Source organism: Calliphora vicina, chromosome 4 (genome assembly GCF_958450345.1).
Source record: "Calliphora vicina chromosome 4, idCalVici1.1, whole genome shotgun sequence".
Lineage (NCBI taxonomy): Eukaryota > Metazoa > Arthropoda > Insecta > Diptera > Calliphoridae > Calliphora > Calliphora vicina.
Window position 1 is genome coordinate 33096890 of NC_088783.1, and position 24473 is coordinate 33121362.

General features: G+C 30.9%; 1 protein-coding gene across 1 annotated transcript in view; it reads right to left on the bottom strand.

Moving 5' to 3' along the window:
* LOC135958332 (uncharacterized) overlaps window positions 1-14806 on the bottom strand; it is a 65435-nt gene extending 50629 nt beyond the window's left edge. The window contains exons 1-3 of the mRNA XM_065509237.1: window positions 14478-14806; window positions 13882-14416; window positions 12973-13797 (exon numbers count right to left, since the gene is read on the bottom strand). Of these exons, the coding sequence (XP_065365309.1) occupies window positions 12973-13797; window positions 13882-14416; window positions 14478-14806 (1689 nt within the window). The remainder of the gene's footprint in view (window positions 1-12972; window positions 13798-13881; window positions 14417-14477) is intronic.
* Window positions 14807-24473: the final 9667 nt, after the last annotated feature.

The window sequence follows — 24473 nt, forward strand, 5'->3', positions numbered from 1 at the left end:
AATTTTATTGGATTTTCAATATTGTCTATGGTTAAATATATACTGAATCTTAAAGCTATGCTGATCTTGAAAAGCTATGCTGATTTCTGTTTCTAATAAAGTCGTTTTGCCAAAATTCCAAATTCTGTTTATAGCGCCTATTTCCCACCAAATATCGATTTTTATATGAAAATTCTAAAATCACTTATAAATCATTAATAAAGGTAAATGGGAAACAATCCAAAATAGTATTTGTTATTTATTGGTTCACCATTTACTTTACATTAGGAAGTAGCACTGTGTTTAGTAATAAATATAGGATTTGTCGATTTGTTGTTACCAAGTTATCAGAATCAAGAACGCGACATAAGTTATAATTCGTTTTTGACTGCATCTAGAAAATGCAAAAATCTTTTTTTTGCTTTTTTGCTTTTCCCTATGCTTTTTTCCCTATGTTTTTTTGGTAAGGTAAATAATAATATTTGCTCAATCTTCTATTTTTCTTTAGTATAATTTTTCTACTACTTTTTCTTTCATTAGATTGGTATTTGTTTTTGCCAATGTCGATAAACGAGAATCGGACTGTTATAGCCTTCATTCTTCTTTCGGTACACGTTTTACTCATCTATAAATGCATGTTAAAATAATAATTCTTGAAAAAATATACACTTATGATAGCGAACGCGACAAACATTGAATAGCAACATTTTGATACAAATTTAAATTATCCGGCGCTTGATTATAATGATCGCAATCGACGATTTAGGAAATCAAATGAAAAGATTACCGTTAATCAAGCTTTGTTTGACATATTCTAAATTTTATTGTCTAACACAGTACAACATTTTTCAGTTCATTGCTTTGGGACTCAATTCTGACAATTGCACGTGAAAGTAGCCCCAAAAATAAGAACTTCTGCAAAATTAGTTTTGTCAAGTTGGCTGCCGTGTTAATTTAATGGCCATACAAATTTTTTTTCCTCAAGGTGGATTTTTATCACTTTTTCTATATTTTAGCACGGTTATATCTCGTATACCGTACGGAATATCTCTTTTGTGGCTGAAGCAATGTTGTAGATATTGAATAGTAGAAAAAAGTACGCAACATACCTACACGGAAAAGGTGCATCCAGTGCCTTAAAAATCGCAAAAATGCCCAATTTTTAAAATTTTTACCAATTTTTCACCTTTTTTGATCAATAGCTGGATTACAAATCCAATTATGGACTGATCACCATGAAATTATGAATCATGAATTTTATATGAATACCATAATTTTTAACTGATTTATTCACTTTAAAGTGATTTTCGGAAGCTGGTCTTATATGGGAGCTATGAATAATTATGAAAAAAATTTTAAATTTTCGAAGCAATTTTCCCATTAACACAACTAATATTAGCTCCATTTGTTATAAAGATTTTAAATTTTTTAAAAAAATGTTACAAAAATTATTTATTTATTTATTAAAAAATTAGTTTTTGGTCTCTGTGGACCCTACAGCGGACATGCTCATATGCAATTGGACAATTAATAATCACATTTTTCAAATGGCTTCAAATTTATTTTATACCACTTTAAATTGAATTATCTATCTCTCTTTGTCCTGGTTTTATTATGTGAAATTTTATATTTTTCTAATATTATTCCAACTTTGCTTTTTTTTTGTGTGTAACAATTTAGTTATTGTTTTTATTATATGATTTATATGCATGACAGTTGTTAAACAAAACCACATGAATTATTTACAATTATAAAATATTAATTTTATGCGGTGCCGCCTTTAATATGTGAACAACGCACCGCACACAGCATGTAATAGAAATGTTTATTTGTTCTATATTTTTTTCCAGCTTTTTTGTTTGTTTAATTCTTTTGGCTTTTTTGGTTTTCTATGGAATCTAACAAATAAATTTCAATAATTTCAAATTAATGTGGTTAGGAAATGTTTTAACAAAAGCTTAAGGTCAGTATAAATAATATTAATATTATGAGCGATTTTAGGAGAGATAGAAAAAAAAGTAAATTTAATTGTAAATGTATTTGAAATGAGAATGGGAAAAAAGCCATGAATGTAAGATAAAATTGCATTACAATTTTGTATACAAAAGGATTTATATCAGAAATCCATATTGTAGAGAAAATATGCTTATGTTATTGCTTTTTGGCAGAATTTCTTCAAGCTGTAATTAAAATACCAATTGAATTTATAAACACATTTCATTATTTAACTATATTCTTCCATAAAACCTTAATTGCATGATAAATATGGCTTTTAATTTTTTAAATCACATCACCAGTGCATATCAATTATAATAATTATTATTTAATAATCTACTTAATATACCACAAGGTATTATTCACGAACTGTTTTACAAATAAATTCCAATATCTGTGCACAAATGTTATTAACATCTCACCGATTTAAATTCTATATTAATCTGTTATTAAACATAAAACAAAAGATCATTTAGTATTTATAACTAAGTGCATGAATGTATGATGATGGCAAGTATAAATCAATTAATAAATAATTTAATATTGAAATATTATTCGTATCATCATAATCATCAAGTACATGCAACATAAAATTCAGACATTTTGGGACACACAATTTGCTGAACGTGCATGAATGTTGTATGCAATATTTCAATTAACAATGCTGTAAAATAATACTTAAATTAATAAATGACTCGGGTATTATTATTGTCATTATTATCATCAATAGTTTCATAGTCATAGTCATTATCATTTGAGACAGGTGCATTAGAACTGTATTCTATCTGTGAAGAAATTAATCAAATGTATGAAAAGACCTGAAGTGTGTATCTGAGTGTGTAGATTTGTGTGCAATTGTAAATGACTTCACATCATATAAATTATATTGTGAGTCTACAATAACTACATACGAGTTTATGAACGTACAGCATAATAATTATTTCTATAGAATAGAATTTTCTCATGAAATAATAATCATAAATAACTTAAAAGTCATTTTCCAATGCAATTGTGTGTTAGACCCTCACATATATGCACACAACTGCACAACACACATAAATACTTTTTTCACTTACATACATATGCAGTTAAATTAGAACCGCTCAGAAAAAAAAATCAAATTCTGCAAATATCAAATCAATCACCAGATCCCCACCGACCTCTGGATATCATGGACGTAATGCATTTTCTAATCAATGTCATTCTAATGTTCTGAGAGATTCTGTGGAATGTCATTTGGATGTTCACTTATCATTTTTCCCCTGTTTTTAAAATTTTAGCTCATATTTCATTTGTACAATATGGATTTATTCAAAGTATTGTTCATTGTTAGCTATGACCATTCCCTATCATTCTGGCAACATATGGATCCCTAAACGAACAGCTCAAATTTTGAGGCCAATAACGAATCAAGCCAATATCGGATACTCTGTTTCGAAGTGAAACGTATCCCAGAGATTGCGTTATTTATCGATCGAAACAAATAGTAGTCGGACGGGACACGGTGTGGTGAGGCAAAACATCCCAACCGCTTCATTCTAAATAGTTTTTAACAGGTATTGGATTATGTGGCCGTGCGTTGTCATGATGTAATATCACGGGCGTTTTTCGGAAAATGCTATCTTCAAATGAATCAGTTTCGTTTCGTACAGGTTCCATGTTTTGGCCAGATTTCGAAAGCATATAATAGATAGGACCCTTTTGCACCCACCAAATACAGAGCACTACCTTAGCGCCATAAATGTTTGGCTTTGGTGTTGATTCGGCTGGTGCACTGAGTTTCACGTACGACCTCTTATGCTTCGAGTTTCGCAATGGTTCCATTTTTCATTGAAAGTAATGATTCGGTGCAAAAATTACATTCTTTTATAGTGATCAAGTATCATTTCGGATATGCAAAATCGTATTTCAAGGTATCTCGGCTTCAACTCGTATGCTACCCAATTTCCCTGCTTTTTGATGAATCCAGCCGCACATTTTGAAATTGATGCTTGAGTAGCTCCTATTGATTTTGCAAGCTCTTCTTGAGTTTGACAACAATCTTTATGGAGTAATGCCCCCAATGCTTGTTCTTTAAACTTGTTTGGCCTGGGTAATCTTTTGTGATCCGAACAATCCATCTCTCGCACTTTGAAACCGATGGAACACATTCACCATAAGTTTTGTTGTGCAATCAGTGTACTTCACAGAGGGATTTTGTTGGCAAAAATCCTATTTATCGACCACTCAATTTCAAAAATCAAATGAAGCAGTTTTGTAGAGAAATAACTAAGTGAGAATAAATAACAGATATGTGACCTCCAAAATTAATTGTAAATCTCGCATTTTAAATTCGTACACTCAATAATAAGGGTGACTTAGAGATTTTTCTTCATTTATTTATTTCATAGATCACACTGCCGAGTACTCTCATTTTTTTATGATAATTAATCATGGAAAGACACATATCACAACAATGTCTCAATATTATTCAGCTGTTTTAACCCTTTGTCGACGGTACTTATAAGTACCATAACAATAATAAGCTTACAAAATGAAAACAAAACATATTTTGGACCTTTTTGCCCAAAAGTACTTTGAAGTACACTATCATCTTTGGAATAATATATATTTTTTTGCCTATTGGCAAACTCGCTTACCCGGAATAACGGTGAATTATATCATGTTCTCATTGTGGTGTTTATTTATATTGTAATGATAAAAAATACTGTTTCGTAAAAACCCATAAAATAGACTTGTAATAGAAAATGTTATAAAAGTTTCAATACTAATCAATATATTATTAAAATTTAAACAAAAATCAATTAGTTTTTTATCTTTTGGCTTATGCTAACCCAACGGTATCAGGTTTCTTTCGGATCCTTGCAGGTCTTCTACAAAGTTAAAATTTTGTAAGTAACTTCATGAAGTCCTTGTATACAAAATTTCGTAAAAAAAATAAAACTTTTTCAACGATTTATGGCCTTGGTTAAAATAATCAGCGTTCTGTGAAAGATGTTTTTCGTGCACTTCGATCTTCGCTAATTTTGTTTTCTGTACCTGCCAAAGCTATAAAATTATTTTTATAAAAATAAGGCAAATTATAAAATATAATATGGATAAAGGCAGAAAAGCGTTTCTTGTCAATTCATTTTATGCAATTTGCGGTTAGCAAAGTTGTTTACAAATTTGGAAAAAAAATATAATGGTTTTCTGACAGCATAGAGCAGCATTTGAAGGAAGCATTTCAAAAGTATATCCTCTATTTTTAGTAGTGAAATTTATTAAGAAGCCTAACTAAAATAAATTTATTCTGCATGAAGTTCGAGCCTGCCTAATATATTTATATCTTATATATATAAAGACATTCTATAAATATTTATTGTATATCTTACAGAGAGTATTCTGTATAAGATGTGAAATCTATTACTCTTATCAATAACAAAGACAACAACAACAACTGTGTGATAAATACAAAAAATTACATCATACATCTTATGTCTTTTATAGAATCATTGATTCATTTGTACAATCATATAATGTTCAAATACAATGTGTACAGTGGGTTTAAGAGATCTTATACAAAAATTTCTATAAATTAACTCTTCATAAAATCAAACCATGAGAAAGTTCCAAAAATTCTCTATTTTTATCGAATTCAAATTTTAGTTCATTAATGTGTAATTTATTAATAAGTAACTAAATGTGTATTATAAAAATGTTACAATATTATACTGCAACATTCCAACATTTTTTCTAAGTGTACTCAATGATTATGTATATTAACACATTGACTGGCAAGGCACTTTCAGCAAATAAGATGCTGGTGACCACAGCATTTTCTTTGCGTAATGTCTTCGAAAACGTCAATATTGGAATTTAGGCTACTGTCAGTAATATTTACTGCTTAGAAACAGATTTTTTTTTATAAAAAAGAGGGTCTTACGAAGTGGCGAAAAAGAAATTTTTATTGGATACTGAGTTAGAAAAAATACTCAGTACAAGTTCAGAAAGTGATGAAGAATGTGAAGATTACAGTTTTGATGAGGAACTTCCAGACAACATCGAAAAAATTCTTAAAATGCAGCACTATTGTCTGACATGGCTAGAGCGAATAAAAGTCGTGTCGGACATATGTGTCCGACGTGGCGTAAACCGCATAGTGCAGTGTCACACACATGTGTCCGATGTGGCAGTCAATGTGTTAATATACAATACATATTCTCAAAGGTCGTGTTTGGTTTTAAATGGTTTACCTAAAATAATTCTAAACTATTGCTGAAAACTTTATTTTATACCACAGTATCTACAGTCATATATCTTCTTACAACTAAAGCCAAAGACAATTGAAACCAGGTGATAAATAATTACAATTCTTTCTATTGTTTTTACCTCATTGAACACACAGTTCAATTTAGTTGATTCCATGTATGCTGCTCATGTTTTTGTTGTAGATAATTTATAAGACCTGCAATTAAAATCATTGAAAGTTTTTCTATTCTACAATTTATTAAATGCCAAAATGCTTATACTCACAGTTTCGCAATCCTAAATACTGTCATAGTTTTCTTTGTACTTTAAATTCGTGAAATTATTTTCTATAAAGAGACAATTTCCTTTTTGGTTTAGTTGTTAAATGTTGGCATTTGTTTAAACGTTACTTTAACATTTTCAATGTTTCTTGAGATTTTAATTGTATTAAATTTGATTCATAAGTTCTGAAACTTTATCCTTGATAATTTTCTCCAATACGAGAGTTCGTGTGTTCAGAGTGTGTTTTTGTTTTGAAAGAGTTTCCCTTGTGTAGAAAGTGTTGATATTGTAATATTATAATTGCTTTACAAATGGTTCTTTATGAAAGTATTTTGCATCTTCTCATATTATTAAATGGTGTTATAAAACTTTTCTGGCAACATATTGCATTTAGGCTTACCACCAAAGTAATTGGCTTTTATTTTGTTGTTGGTGTTGCTATTTAAATTGTCTTATTTTCTAGAAGATGCTAGATTTTCTTATAAAACGATAAAGTTTTAAGCAGAGCATGAAAATAAATGGTGCACTTATTTTGGTTAGTTTCTTAGATGTAGTAGCTTATCACTTAATTTTTGCATTCAGTAGTAAATCACTGAGGGAAATCTTAAATGTGTAGATATTCTGCTTCGGTTTACGGTATTCGGATAAAATTTAACCAAATACCGAGACCGACATTTTTATAATGAAAATCAATAGAACTTATAACTCAGATTCGAGGACTTATGTTTTTCGGTTTTCAATTCTAGATGAATAAATTAATGGAATCCGCAGTGGTAGGGTTAGGGTTCCTAATTTCCCGGACTTTATTCCTTTCCGGGAGGAATTTTTTAATACTAAATTGCAAAAACGAATAAAGATTTTTCCAATAAGTAGTCTTTATAGACTTTTTCCAGCGTTTTAAAAGAAGTATAAAATAACTATATTTTTTGTCCAATGTTGGTCCATTTTTTAAGCGTTTATAATAAGGCTATTGAACGGTCTTGCCATACTCGTAGTTTAGATCGCAACAAAATCAACGAATTCTTTCGTTTTATTAAAAAAGAGTGTTAGAAAAAGATTGTATATAAACAAATTTAAACCACGATTATTGTTATTATTTTCTGTAAATATGAATATCCTTAGAAGTTGTAATTTCAGCTCCTTTATAATTCATTTAAAAATATACAATTTCAATTTAATTCATTCGTAGAGACCGAATTTATCTGCTGTGGCTGAAAAATTTTAGTTGAGTCACAAAAATTCGGTTATTTCAAGCGAACCGAAAAACGTTTATGGATATTAGAGTGACAATCAGTTGTATGGAAAAAAATGTTTGTTAAAATTTTGAAGAGTGCTGGGTGGAATATTGTGACACTAGGCCTAAGAGTTAAATGCTGAAAGATTGAGCCAATTCGGACAACGATTTCTGGACGAGCATCGAGGTCAAAGTTCAGATATATGCAAAATTTTACTATTTATATGGAATAAAGAGGTGAAACTCGTTAACTTTCTGCATTGTTTTCCTGAAATATGTAGATTTATTTATATAATCAATATTACATTAAAATTTTTTTTTGGAAATTAACTCTGTATCTCCTTTGGGTCAAAATGACCCAAAAACTGTATTATCGCCAAAATTCGAAAAAAAATGCAAAATTTTTAAGTTTTTGTAAAAATTTTGCTTCTAAATAAATACTTTTGCAATTGAATACAAAATAATCTAAATGCGTACGTAATTATCGGACAAAAAATTAGTTTTTCTTGAAAGTCGCAAAATTTAAATCGCAGGTACGGAAAAACTGTAAGAGGTCTTGACATAATTTTTTCACATTTTTATTCCCTATTATGATCTCAATAAATCCCAATGTGATGATCAAAAAATTCGGAAATTAGTTTAACAAAATTTTTAAAAATTTGAAAATGGATATTCGAAACGGCCGTTAAAAAAAATATTTTTTTTTGACCATACCTGCAAATAGGTTAACGGTATCTATCCTACGAAGACAAAAACTCATATACAAGTAAATACGGATATATTGAAAAAAAAAATTAGCTTTTATTTTAATTTTTCTCTAAATATGTTAATTTTTTTTCCTAAATTTTTTGTTCAAGTTGCCTGAAACACGTTAATGGTCTGGCGAATTTGTTATAACTTTAACATTTTTTAACCAAATTTTGTCATTTATATCTCATTACAACGATAATTACGTACACATTTCGATTCTTTTGCATTCGATTGCGAAAATGTTTATTTAGTAGCAAAATTTTAACAAAAACTGAAAAATTTGCATTTTTTTCGAATTTTGGCGATAATACAGTTTTTGGGTAATTTTGACCCAAAGGAGATACAGGGTTAATTTCCAAAAAATGTTTTTAATGTAATATTCATTAATATAAATAAATCTACATATTTCTAGAAAGCAATGCAGAAAGTTAACGAGTTTCATCTCTTTATTCCATATAAATAGTAAAATTTTGCATATATCTGAACTTTGACCTCGATGCGCGTCCAGAAATCGTTATCCGTTTGGCTCAAATTTTCAGCATTTAGCTTTTAGAGAGCCACCCGGCACTCTTTGAAATCTCAAAAAAAAAATCGGCTGTCACTTTAATGGATATAATGGAATAATTCGATTAGCAACAAATTTGGCAATCATGTTGTAACTTTAAGATGAAAATGTACAAAGAAATCACAACAAAAATTTTTCGAAAATTTCTAAAAAAATATTCCCGGTAAATTTTTCCCACGTGAATTCGATAAGTTTCGTTTTTTTGGATTAGGTCGACAATTAGGTTTGGCTTCGGCCTGAAAAAAAGTTTGAGTCGGACTCTAGAAAGTTGTAGAAGAAGATAATAGAAATCAAATGCCATACTAAGGCACATAACCAAAAATTGTTTTATAGTAGTTATTTTAAATAATTTTTTTATAACTACATATATATAAGCGGTAATTTCTATTACTAGAATTGTGGACGAGTTATTTTCGGTCTCTGGCTTTAAATATGTATTTGCAGCATCTAATAGATGCCAATTACATTTGCAAATAAAATCATATTAAACATTTAGAAAATGATTAAAGTAACAAGAACATCTTCAAGGTCTACTTATGAAAATATATTGGTATTTTTTGAAGTGTTTATTTAAAGTTTTAGAAAATACCCAGCAGTTTTACAAGTAGTATAGTCACTTGACAGACAATGTATATATTATTTATTTTGTACTGTACTTTGGAAAGTTATTTTGCAAATGTTTCAAAATAAAATGTAAAAAATCGCACATTTTTAAGTCATACACCCAATAGCACTCATTCTTATTAATTCGAATAAGAAAAAAATTATAATTTTTATTCGTAGACTATTATACTGTCCATAGGTAGTAAGCATGTAGTAGTCGGATAATGAGTTATTTACAAGAAACTGGGTCTGTATGTCTGTAAATAATAGGTGAATACACCGAGAATGAGTCTATTATTACGTACAGACGATTGGTTTGAGTACTAGGAGATGTCTTTTAGACTTACTATTTGGGGTAAATTAGTTTCCTCGATGTATACATACATGTTAAAATTTCCAGTTATGTAGCTAGTCAAGTATGTCTTATTATGTAACTAGTTGTGACACTAAATGTATGTAAAACCACTAGTGCGGAAAAGTCACCCACAACTGTTGGGTATTAATAATGTTTCTGGTATTCAGTAGATATTACTTACACTAGTGAGGGAGGCACAAAGATTCAGTTGTAAACTAAAAGTACTGAAGCAATCAAGTATGTACTCACATTGTTCAAATTTTTAACGAAATAACTTTGACCGCTTATCGACATGTAGATGATAAAAAGATGGATTTCGATACAAATAAAATTCTGAAAATCGTATTATGAAAAAGATAATTAGGATCCGAATACGATAAAAAATAATTTTTAACAAAATTTAAAAAAAAACGATTTTTTTATTGGGTTCGTATCTGTCATTTATTCTCACTTAGTTATTGAACATTATAGTGTAAACGGCAGCGTTTTTCTTTACTTCGAAAATGTCGAATTTTAAGCCAACAATGCGTCATATGCGGGAAGTTTTGCGTTACTTCTTTAACTTGAAAAGTGCTGCTGAAGCACACCGGTTCCTCACCAAAGTGGTGAGTACATATCGATTGCAACGTGCGAGAGCTGATTTGTGTGTTTCCAAAGTGGCCAGCCGAAAAAGTTTGAAGTCCAAGAATTGCAGACATTACTCCATGAAAACTGTTGGCAAACTTAACCAGACTGTTGGCAAACTTAATCAGCAATTTCAAAACGTTCATCCAAAGTATTGGGTACCATAAGAATTGAAGCCGAGAGACGATCGAAAGATTGAAAGACGGTTTTGCATGCCCGATGTGATGTATGAACGCTATAAAAGAAAATCATTTTTGCACCGAATCATTATCTATTATGAGCTGCTGAAATCTGGCCAGACCATCTCTCTCTGGGATACGTTTTACATCAGAACAGAGTATTGGCTTTATTCGTTTTTGGCCTCAAAATATGAGCAGTTCTTTTGGCTCAGAATCAATATGCTGCAAGAAAGATGGCAAAAAAAAGGTCAGAGATAACAATGGCCAATACTTTGAACAAATTGCACAAATGTTTCATAAACCAAGGTAAGAATTCCAAAAAAATGTTTTTTTAAGTGATACACCAATAAAATAAATTTGTCCAATAGATCGAGTTCGTGCATTAGTCAAATGAAATTTTGAAAATATCACCTACAAATTGTTGTAATTAAGGTATATATTGTTGATGAATGATTACAAGGAATGTAACAAGATATTCTCAAGCTTTTAAAGAGTTTCCGTAAATTTTTCTTAAATTTAGCTGTATTTTTCTTGAGTGCCATTCACATTTATCTTTGAACTTAGTTATCATATATCGTAAAAACAATTTCTTTATAAATGACACTTCCAAGTCGGACGGGCATTATTATTTTATGTAATAGAAAAACATATATACTATGTGAAAAAAATATTGTTTCGAGAGAAATCCATGCAGCATTTTAATATCAGTTAAGCTAAGGTTTTATTTTTAAGATTTTTTTAAATTTTCAAATTTAAACCAAAACTTTTTCCTGCTATGCACTGTGGTTCCAAATCAAAATCTAAGTGGACAAAATTAATTGGCGATCTTTTTATATAGAATTGGTATCTCGGATTCCAAAAAAAAATCTTTAAAAGATCAATATAAATTTTTTTTCAAGTTACAGTAGGGTCTAGATATACATATAAAAACATTAATAAAAAATTAAAAAAAATACGTTTTTTCTGTATTTACTATATTTCAAGTTACAGTAGGGTCTAGATATATAAAAATCAATAATAAATAAAGAAATATTTCTAAAAATTCCATTCCGTAAAAATTAAAAAAAAAGTATTTCGGCTGGTGCTGGCGGCTACAACTTTTTTACAAAGACATTCCCCAGAAGTTTCTTTAAATGATGTATATAGTCATTGGACCGGCTTCGACGGTCTTTTTTTTGGCAAGCTATATAACATTCTTAGAAAAAAAAATATCAGTATATTTGAGAACCAAGTTTAAAGGACTATAACAGGAAAATGGAGAGGCCTATAAACATAAGATATACATTTAATAAAAGCCTATATCAATGTTTAGCTATGTTTTGAAGTATGAAATTCTATATGGTAAAACCATTGAGATATATCCAATTTAGTAAAGCAGTAAAATATTAAAAAAAAATTAACGAAAATATGATTCAAAATTTGTTGAACTTCTGGCGCTTCTGTCGAGAAAACGAAATGTCCAATTGAAAACCCCATTTGTATCGGAGGAGAGCAGATTGTCAGCTTTCGAAAAAACTTAGTTTTTCATGTTTTTCTGAAGATACCGATTTTCAAAATTTTGTCCACCTAGATTTTGATTTAGAATGATGCACAGGGGGATTCAAATCGGATGGCAAACAAAGATTTGGCATCATTTTTAATTTTTGATATACCCGAGGTGTCCCACTTAGGGGCTTTGTGGCTCGGCCCCCCTTTGGTGTTATAGGCCCGAATTCAAAACTTAAACTTATCAACACCTCCTCTATAGTCACGGGACATTTTATTAAAATCGGGCGATTCGTTTAGAAGTTACAGATTGTTTCCACTTTTTTTTCAGATCCCCCACTGTGCGATGGTTGCGGCAAACAGATTGAGTAGGCTTAAGTATAGGAATATACAACTAAATTATGTTGTTCGTGTCATAACAATAAAATTATTCAAAATATTTTTAGTCATTCGCAAATACTTTTGATTTTACTCATATATTTATTGGGTAAAAAGTAAGGAAAGTTAAAATTTTGTTATTATTTTCTTCCATTTATTAAGCTCTTTATTTATAATATTTGTATTAAGTATATTAACATTAAAATATTTTTGTAAAAATAGACTTCAAAATCCTATAACGTAAACTTAAAAGTTCCAATATAAATACCAGCACTGCTAAGATATTCATTACTGCAAAACACCAAAATATCACCTTTAGTAAAGCCAAATCTAAAGGTGTTAGTGGATTCTGTTTGTAAAGTCTCCTAAATTTATCAGTAGTCATAGGCAAATTTTCGAAACCAAGATCTTTTCCATATTTATGAAATATACCAAACATGGCATAATGTTTCAGGAGTGTATTTACCATGGGTGCCATATATGATAAACGGGGAAAGAATACACACATCATGTTATTGGAAACCTTATCGCGAACAATAGCATAATTTTTGTATTTACTCAGTCTACTCTTCATAAAAACCGACACAAAAATATCACTGGTTAAGATACAAGTATTTGGCGGCAAGTCATCCAATGATTCTAATACTGTTTGAGGATTTCCCGGTACAATTGTCGTGATATTTTTTAGAATACTTATTTCATGTAATACCCGAGCACAGGCATAGTCCGTAATAAGAGAATAATTTTGTTTTACTACTTCATCTATAGTTAGTGGTAACTGTCGGTAAGGTGTCATACGTATAGCTTTAAGTATTGATCCTTCGTAGGATATACGCAGTAAGAAAATTAATAACAACCATTGTAGTTTTAAAAGCTTACGAAAGCTTTGTCTTAATTTAAAACTTCTATAGAGTAGTCGTTTAAATAGGGGCCTTAAAATGAATACAGCTATAAAGAAACTCCAAGTCGATGTAGAAAAAGGCCTTAAAACCAGTTGAAATGGTGTATACTTTTTAGAGTTTTTGAAAATAATTAAAAGTTGTGAAAGAAAATATGGCATGGATCCTCTAGTAAATTGCAAACGTCTAGGCATGCATGCAATGAAACCAATAGTTAGATTTGCTTTACGCTCCAACAGCTAGGCATAGGAGTAATATAAGATAATTTAAATTTGAAATAAGTATTATTGTCGGCCCAAACAGAGCAAAACTCTGAAACTTACCAATTTAAAAACACCAGTTGCTGTATTATTTCTAAAAACTTGACCACTTATTAAATTTTTAGGTTCATTGGGTACAACCTCTATGGAAAAATTCAAATATTCCGCCAAATCGTTCAATACTTTAGCATCAAAACCCTTGAAGTATACCAAATCATTTTGATAGGTTAACTCCGCAAATGGTGGTATATGCCAGAGAACTACTTTCATGGGACACTGATGAAAATTCTTAGTTTTAATGGGAAACAAATCATGGTATAAAATAAATTCAGGAACTTTTTCGAAACGTCGCAACAATGTGGGTTTAGTAAAAGCACAATGATTATTATTGTATGGTTTGTAGGTGTACAAAAGCAAAGACTCTGCATCATATACCAATATGACAACATCAATAATATAAATATTAAAGAAATCTCGAAATATATTATGCATTTCAATAAGTTTTTTCGGCATAGAGTCTTGAGTATATAAAACAATTAAATATTTCGTTGATACAGTTTCAATTTCATTGTTATTAAAGAGATTTTCCATACGCATTCTATAAGAAAATGAAAATTAATTGTAAATTATATTATTTATGCATTATCTTATTACATTACCTGACATTTTCTGCCGAATTGATGAATATTAATTTTGCATGAATAAAATGCACCATATTTAAGGCTGTATGTTGATTTATTGTCACTGGTACTTGTATATTCTTATTAATAAGCATCACCTTGTTCAAGATGTCTTGGTTAGTATTAAAACTTCCATGACCACTAATGTTGACTATAACACTTACACTCATGGATTTTGGTTTAAATATATTGGCAAATATGATTCTCAAAGTACCACTTAAAAGAGTTTCTTCTTCTGCTATATGAACTGCAGTTGTCAGGGCAAAAACTGACAACAAGACAACTAATGTCAATTCTTTTAAGGACATTTTATTGCCGTGGCGTTCTTATTTTGGTAAAAATTTAACAATGTTTAATATTTTTACTACTAATATTTTGTATAATTTATATTTGTTTCTATTGATTTTAAACAGTGGTTGGCATTAATAGCCACTAGGGGCCGAATGTAATCGATAATTTGAATTTAAACAACATGAATGTAAACGTAAATTATCAACTAAGGAACAAAAAGTTCAAACAATAGCTTGTCAGATTAAAACAGAATGAGGAAGTTAATAACGTGTTAGTTAAATTTAGGTTGTATGTTCTCTTTATGCCGACCACAGCATTCAAAAGCGAAATTAGTGTTTAGTTACACATGCGCTAGGTATTTTCTAATTGTAGGGCTAAGCGGAAAATTTGCTCAATAAATATAAGGTTGTGTTTGATAATTACCTATTCATTTATTGTAATTGATACTCAATGTATTGAATTCGAATTGAAATATTTTTATAATCGCTATAATATCAGTTGTGGCGTATGAGTAACGTGACCAAATGGTTTTTTTTTTATCAAAAGTGGAAAGTAAAGCATAAAAATGAGGGATTTTGAAACAAAAATTTCGAAAAAGCTGGATTCTGAAAATCATAATACAATATGGTTTTTATATACAATTGGGGTACATATGGATTCCGAGCCAAAAGAACTGCTCATATTTTGGGGCCAAGGACGAATCAATTCATTTTCGGATACTACGTTCTACGATGAAGCATATCCCAGAGAGATCGTTCTACATCGATCGATACAAATAGTAGTTGGTCGGAGAAAGGTCTGGAATTCCCAGTCACTCATTATAAATAGTTTTTAACAGGTATTTCATAAAGTGACCGAACATTGACATTATGGAATATTACGGTTTCATGCCAGGCCGCAAATTCTGGGCGTTTTTGGACAAATGCTCGTTTCAATCGAATCAATTGTATTCGGTAAAAGTTCCATGTGATGGTCTGATCAGATTTCAGCAGCTCGTAATATATAGGAACCTTTTTCTCTCATCAAATACAGATCATTAAGTTAGCGCCATAGATATTGTCCTTGGTGTCGATTCATCTGGTTGGCCGGGCTTCACATACGATCTCTTACGCTCATCGCAAGTAATGATTCGGTGCAAAACAGATTTTCTTTTATAGCGTTCAAACATCATTTCGGATATGCACATTTTTTCATGATCTCTCGGCTTCAATTAGTATGGTACCCAATTTCCTTGCTTTTGGATCAATCTTGTTATTCGTAAACGTTTTTAAATTGCTGCTTAAGTAACTCCCAATGGTTTTGCATATTACGCTTTGTTGACATAAAATTCGACATTTTTGAAACAAAAACAACGTTGTTATTTACACTGCACAGTGGGGCAGAATCAATTTTTTTTGGAAATAAATCTGACAGTTCTAAACGGTTGGTTCGATCGGGATAAAATTTGTCATTCTAAATAACAAAGTAAAAAAAAACTTGTCAGAAAATTTGTATTTTTTTAAATTTTTTATGGTGCACATTTTCTTTGAGGTTGGCAAAATATTTTGGGGATAAATAGGAAACACATCAAGGTTTTCATAGCTGCTTTCCGTTTTCTGATCCCAGCTATGGGATTTTAGAACATGTGGCCAAAATTTGAAATTTTGATACAAAAATAGGTCAAATTTTGAAGGCCGAGGGGCGACAAATATAAAAAATATGAAATTCGTATATGTGCTTAAAGGAAGTTCTTCTTAAAATAAAAAAGATTTAAGTCACCTTTTCGCCCAAAAAAACGCAAAAATCTACTATTTTTAGAATTTTTAAATTGAAGATCGCTTTTCTTGGATCCATAATCGATATTGCTCTGAAATCCTTTGTATATTATTGGTAATTTAGTTGTCTAAAGGCAGAATGAGTCTTTACTTTCTGTTACGTTCCGAATCAGCTGTTTCTCTTTTGTACATGAAAAACATGTATAAGTAGTTAGTTTTTCTGTGCTGTTCCGTTCTATTCCGGACGAACCTGTTGAAAACAAAAATTGTCTACGTAATTGTAAATGACAGTGGCTTTTCAAATAAAGAAAAAAATTAATTGTTATTGATTTTGTGAAATTTGATAGAAATTTGGAGAAAAACGAGCCGTCAGGTCGAAAATATCAAAGAAAATGGGAATGTCAGGTAAATTAATGTGTTTTAAAGAGGAATTATGTGTTAAAAGAAAAGAAAAATTATATACTTTGTCATAGAACAACTAACATAAGTAAAATCCAGAACGGAACAGAACGCAACAGCAACGGAAAGAAAAGACTAATGAAGCCTTAACTAACAAAAAAAAGTTCGAGTCCATTCGGTTAAAAGTACGCCATATATTTTTAAAAAAGCGAACCAAAGTATGGTCGAATTTTTAAATTTCAATTTTGAAATGCTTATAACTCAAAAATTGTAAGAGATAAATAGCATACGCAAGCATGTCAATACCTAGCCAACCGCTTTTTCAGAAATATAAAAATCTTTGATATCGGATGGGAAACAAAAAATGGCACGCTTTTAAAAATGTTACATGTCGAAGGTACCCTACTTTCAGCCCCCATAGCACCGGCCCTGGATCATTTGTAGGGCCCGGAAATTACAGATTTTTTTTCCAAATAATGTTGATTCTGCCCCACTGTAATGTTCAATAATATATTTATAATAAATGACAGCAAAATGACATATAAGTCATTAAAACAAAACCTGCGTTCAAAAGACACACCATCTATTGTAAATCCCGCATTTTTAAGGAAGTACCCAATAATTTTTGTGAAAAAAAATTTTGGGTGAAAAATAGTTTGAAAATAGAGGTTGTCGCTGTTTATACCCTACACCACCATAGTGGGGAGGGTATTATGCGTTTGTGCAGATGTTTGTAACGCCCAAAAATATTAGTCTAACACCCACCTTAAAGTATACCGATCGACTTAGAATCACTTTCTGAGTCGATTAAACGATGTCCGTCCGTCCGTCCGTCCGTCCGTCTGGTTGGCTGGCTGGCTGGCTGGCTGGCTGGCTGGCTGGCTGGCTGGCTGTCCATGTAAACCTTGTGCGCAGAGTACAGGTCGCAATTTTGAAGATATTTCGATCAAATTTGGTACATATTACTTTTTCGGCCCAAGGACCAAGCCTATTGAAACTGGCTGAAATCGGTCCATTATTTCACCTATCCCCCATACAAATGTCCCCTCGAAATTGGACTTTATCGGTCATAAATGTTTAATTTATCTATGTATCTACACAAATTTCGCTCCAAATAAGTTTTATATATACAAAATTCATGTCACCAAATTTTTTTACGATCGGTCCATAATTAGTCATAGCTCCCATATAGACCCGCTTCCGAAAATCACTTTAACGTGCATAAATCGCTTAAAAATGTTGGTATACACACAAAATTCAACATAGTTAACTTTAATATAGACATAAATCACACGACCTAATTTTATGGTGATCGGTCCATAATTGGTCATAGCTCCCATATAAGGCCCACTTCCGAAAATCACTCAAAAATATAAATTATTGAAATTTTAAAAGAAAAATATTTTTACTCATTTACTTGGTGTAGGGTATTATATGGTCGGGCTTGACCGACCATACTTTCTTACTTGTTTTTTCTTATATCACAGTTATTTGTGGGCCGATTTTTATATATGCCCTTCCTCTTATGGTGAAGGATATAAAAATTCAAAGTTTTCTAAATCGGTCTTCGAAATAAAGGAAAATATATTATTTCTTATTAAATATTTAATTCAAACAAAGTCTCCCCATTTTTCCAACCAAACATTCAACATTCTCTGCTATGTTGTTGATGCTGATGATAATAATATTGACAATAATAATGTTCTAGACAATGATGATGACGATGGTCATGTTGGTAAACCAGCATCATTTTCTTATCTAAACAGGCTAAACGATACTACTTTTACACAATTGCATTTAAACTACTCTCATTCATTCATTCATACATTCAGTCGGTCGTTCACTCATTTATTCACTTAAGCATTCAGTCACTCGGTCATTAAGTCAGCCAGCCGGTCTGTCTGTCAAATAGTTGACTTCCACTACCAGTCTTGTTTTAAGTTCATTCATTGATGTTGATGTCATTGTCTGTGATGGTCTTGGCTGGTTGGTTGTTGGTTTGGTTTGGTTAGAAATAGTTTTCCAACTGATTGCACTGCACATTATTTCAAATTATTCACACTCATACATTGGCACTGAAACAAATGCATACACACACACACAAACATACACAATTTCACAACTAAAATACTAACAAATTGAGTAAATTGCTTTGACAATTTTGTCAGTGCTTCGAAAATGTGTTGTGCGTATTGGTGCCGTTTAGAGAAAATGTGTTACAAAGTTTAAGTTTAAATGTGGCAAAAGTTGTTAAGATAACAGAATGTCTATAATATTGTTACAAAATAAGACTTTTTTTCTTGATATTTATGAAATTTTGCAGGATTTTTTATTGGGCGCAGAATAATAATAACGATAGCATATTTGGCGAAATTTAAATTTCAGTAGAAAATTGATATAATAATTTTAACTGAAAACATCGGTAATTCCACATGTCCTCTACGTATGTACATATATTTTATTGTAGTAAAAATCAAACAAAATTCGTTCTGCATTGATCGAAACAAATTGTAGTTGGAAGGGCAAGGTCTGGACTATAAAACGGGTGAGGCAAAACTTTCTAACAATTCCATTCGAAACACTTTTTAGCCGGTATTGCAACGAGTGTTGTGAGGATGGAATATTAAGGTTTCATGTCGGGCCGCATATTCTGGGAGATTTTCGACAAATTCGAATCAGTTACATTCTGTACAGGTTCCATGTAACGGTCTGGCCAGAATTCAGTAGCTCATAAAATATACGACCGTTTTGCACCCACCAAATTACCTTAGCGCCATTGATATTTGGCTTTTGTGTCGATTCGGGCTTCACATACAATCTCTTACGCTTCGGGTTATCGTAGTGGATCCACTTGTCATCGCTATTAATGATTCGGCATTAAAAAAATTTTGCATTTGCTAAATCGTATTTTAAGGTCTCTCAGCTTCTATGCGTGTGGTACCCGATTTCCCTGCTTTTAGATGAATCCTGCTGCTTGCAAGCGTTTGCTGATTGAGTAGCTCCCAATGATTTTGTAAGATCTTGACCTGATCTTTTTGAACGAAGTATATGACCGAAAATTAAGTTTGGGTGTTTGGATGTTTTGTTGTGTCACTTCAAAAGTAAAAACTGGTGAATTAAATAGATGATATTTACAAGCGAAACTTACATCGACACAAAAGAGTGCTGATGAGGGGGTGGTGGCTAACCCCGAAAATGCATTCCATTCTGCCGTGTGTCTAAATATAACTTTTTCAGTATTCTTTAGAATTATGAAAATTGAATAGAATAAATTGTATTTCTAAGGAAATCAATTTAATGAACTCGAGCCTGAATAATAATTAATAATATTAATCACAAAAAAAAATCGGGAGATCAGTTTACGAGTTGCCTCTCGTTTTGATCCAAGTACGTTGCTTAATATAGAAGCTTACGCTGCTTAATAGGATGCAATGCCACATAATAGAGCTAAGCAAACGTCATTTCCGACAGATCCGTATGGCCGTGCAGGTAGAATTCTTTCCGGTCTTAGAGCAGTGATCTGTGTTTACAGCAACCTCATTCTGTAGTTGATCACGTGGATTTTAAGGCTGCATGAATATCAGTGTAGATACGAATATACATCACGTGTACTGGGTAAAATATCAGCCAGCTCTCAGTCCCCACCTATGATTTTGAGCCATCAGTGAATAAGGGTTCTCCTGGAAGAATTGTATCCCAACAGTTATTCTATACTTGATCGAAACATTAAAACCCCTGTCGAAAAAGTGTCTCGGAGTTCATCTATATAGCATAATATGTCGCACTGACAAAGTTTTTCTGGTCCCATAGGCCTCCGTTGGGTAATAACTAAAAAAAGATTTGGTGATAGCTTTTATTTGTAGTCGACTTCAGTATGATATTCTGCATTAGTTTCGATAATATTGCTGAATATAACCTTACTTTGTGGACATACAAATTGTATTCTTCTTCAGTTCCTTGAATATTGTTCGTTGTACTGAAATCGCAGAAGGTGCTTTTTGGTAATCAGGAGGACCGATCTAATTCGGGTATTATAAATCTTTCATACATTCATTAATATTATTGGGTACCTATAAAACAAAATACGATCTCTTAGGGGATGCAGAAAAATAAAGCGAACATTTTTATGGAATTCACGATTTGATTTCATGTACTGGAAGACTCAAAACAAGGAATGATCACAATCGATCATTGAATTGTTTTGGAAACTATGATACCTCAAAGAAGCTCATAAACGGAATGCTACCAATTGGAACATCTCGAACTAAACTAATTCCTGTTGTAAGCAAGAGTTAGGCATATCTTCCTTGCATCCTGCTTCCGGACACGCAGTATTTAAAAGAATGAAAGGTTATTAAAAAAGTTAACTAAAAACCTTTAAAGAAGCTTATAGACTGAGATCTACCAAAAAAAGATTCTCATCTGTAAGCAGATTGGTAAGAAGGAGTCACTGGTCATAAGAAAACTCAAAAAGTAGTTTTTGATAAGTTAATACCAAAACCAATCTTATTTATAAATATATTCACGTAACTACATCGTAAATATAAAACAATTTGTAAAATTGTTTATTACATAAAAACCAAAAAAAGGAAAAATAATTTATTTTATGCTTTTTAGAAAGATTTATGCACACATAAGCAATAACAATACAAGGCTATTTACTACATATAAAACCTACACAAGAAAATTTATCAAAATACAGTAAAAGTGAAGGGGCATGAAGAAGGAAAACTCAAAATCAAATCATATTTTTACTTTTTAGCCTTTAGCTATTCATATGTACTACATAGTAACTATTTATGCGTTTATTTATTCAGACAGCCATTTCGTTTGTCCATAGACTTGAGAAATCATCAGGAGAAAACCCAAAAAAATAGAGGAAAACTTATTTTATGCTGATGTTGGCAGCTTTAAGTAAAATAATATAATTTTATTTTATTTATAATAAATAATTACATATTCATATTAAGATTTATGTAACTACACATGAGTATGTTTACACATTATATTTACATACATATATACACTTGAAAATAATTTGAATTTATATTTTATTGTTTTGAACATGATTTACTATTTCATTAAATATTTATATTGTTCTCAAGTTTGCCTATATGTTTGTATTTAAGTTTTGTTTCTCTTTTGTTTTTTTTTCATTAATATTTGCATTTTGGTTTGTGTATTAAAAGATTTCTGTAGTTTCTTCTTTTTTCTGAATTTATTATTTTGTAAACCTGTAAAGAATTCTTTTTATCAACATATTTTATTATTTAAAAAGCAAATATTTTGCCAACATTTTTAGTTTTTGTATGTATTGGCTTATTTTTGTTCTTTTATTATACAAATATTACCAAGAAAACGGAACTTTACCCAGAGACACATAAATTTTATTCCAATTTTCCGGCAAAACTAACTTCCTTTTTTACAAAAGTATTTTTGGCTTTTAATGTTATTGAATTTGTTAAGTTGCGAAAGAAATTGTTGGAAAATTATTGAAAAACTTTAAATAAGATGTGTTTCCATAATACAATTTCCATTTTACATAGCTTAGAAGTTTAAATAGTTTAAACAATTTATATATCTTTTATATGAACTTTATTCTTTGTTTCTTTTAAAAATTATCTCACAATACTATTTCTTTAAGAATAAAGTTTTAATAGATTAAACGGAAAATATTTCATTAAAAGACAAACAATTTTCGCTTAAAATGAAAATTAGCTTGTTAACGAAAACGATCAGTTTGGTTTCCTATATTTTTGAAGGACGGAAATTTAAAGTAGCATATTTTTGAATCTAATTGAGGTATTGACTTGAATTTTTTTTGTAAGACCGAAAATTGACTTATCTAAACAACAAAAATTAGATCAAAATAAATATGGACCAAATTATTCCTAATATTCGCAATCCTATTAAAATTTTGACACGAATTGTAGTTTCAGAAACTCAATAAATATGCAATATGTAATAAAATCTTTATTTATTAACAAAACTCAATGAAATTTTCAACGTTTTTTCAATTTGACATTATAAACAATAAAATGTAAAAAACCTTGTCTAAAGGTCAAAGGGAATCCCGCAATTCCTAAAAAATATAGCGAAAATCTCAATAATGGTATTTTTAACAATTTTGCCCATAGGCTACGTGGATTACATCAGGGTTTCAAAAACTGCTTTCAGTTTTCTGATCCTAGATTTAAAATTTTAGAACAAGTGGCCCAAATTTGAAATTTTGATAAAAATAGATCGCATTCCTAAGGGCGTAGGGGCGACATATTCGAAGAATAGGACATGTTTTTTATACCAAAATGTTCTCCATAAAGATATCTTTCAGATAAACATAAAATTGTTATATGTTTGTAAAGAAAGTTTATTTTTTAAAAAAAAAGAGTTAAGTCACCTTTTCGTCCATAAACAGCAAAAATAAAATATTTTTTTAATATTAAAATTGAAAATCGTTTATTTTTGGATCTTTAATCGATATTGCTCTGAAGTTGTCTAACTAACAAACAAAAATTGAGTTCATTCGGTTCAAAAGCACGACCTATGTTTTTAAAAAAGCGGACCATGGTATGGCAAAATTTTAAAATGCCTATAACTCGAAAATTGTAAGATATAAATAGCACGTGCTTCAAGGCCTAGCCGAGTGCTTTCCAAAAATCTTTGAAATCAGATGGGATTTCACGTGTTTAAAAATTCTACATGTCGAGGGTACCCTATTTTGAGACCCTATAGCGCCGCCCTTGATTCTCCTTGATTTTGATTCTGCCCCACTTTGCAGCAGTAGGATTCCGAGAGACTTTGAGAGACGATTTTGCATGTCCGACATTATGCTTGAACGCTATAAAAGAAAATAATTCTTACAGCGAATCATTACTTGCGATGAAAAATGGAGCCATTACGATAATCCGAAGTGTAAGAGATCGTATGTGAAGCCCAACCAAACAGTCGAATGGACACCAATGTCAAATATCAATGGCTCTATGGTAATTCTCTGTGTTTGGTTTAAATTCTCTGTATTTGAACTGTTGAAAGCTGGCCAGACCATCTCAGAGAACCTGTACAGAATGCAATTGATTTGTTTCAAACGAACATTGAACAGAATATGCGGTCAGTAATATTCCTGTAATACTTCATTATGGCAACGCTTGACCACATGTTGTAATACCTGTTAAAATGTATTTAGAATGAAGTGGTTGGAAAGTTTTGCTTCACTCACTTTATAGTCCATACCGTTGCCTGCCCGAATACAATTTGTCTCGATCGATGCAGAACGCTCTGTCTGGGATACGCTTCACTTTGGAATAGAGTATACGATGTTGGCTTGATTTGTTCTTGGCCTCAAAGGATGAACAGTTATTTTGAATCGGAATCCATTTGTTGACAGAAAGGTGGGAAAAGGTCATAGCTTACAATGCCAATACTTTGCATAAATTTATATTACAAACGTTTGAAAATAAAAGCTTAGTATTTGAAAAAACCAGCATTTTTAAGTCATACACCCTAGAAAATGTTTTGTTATCAATAACAACCA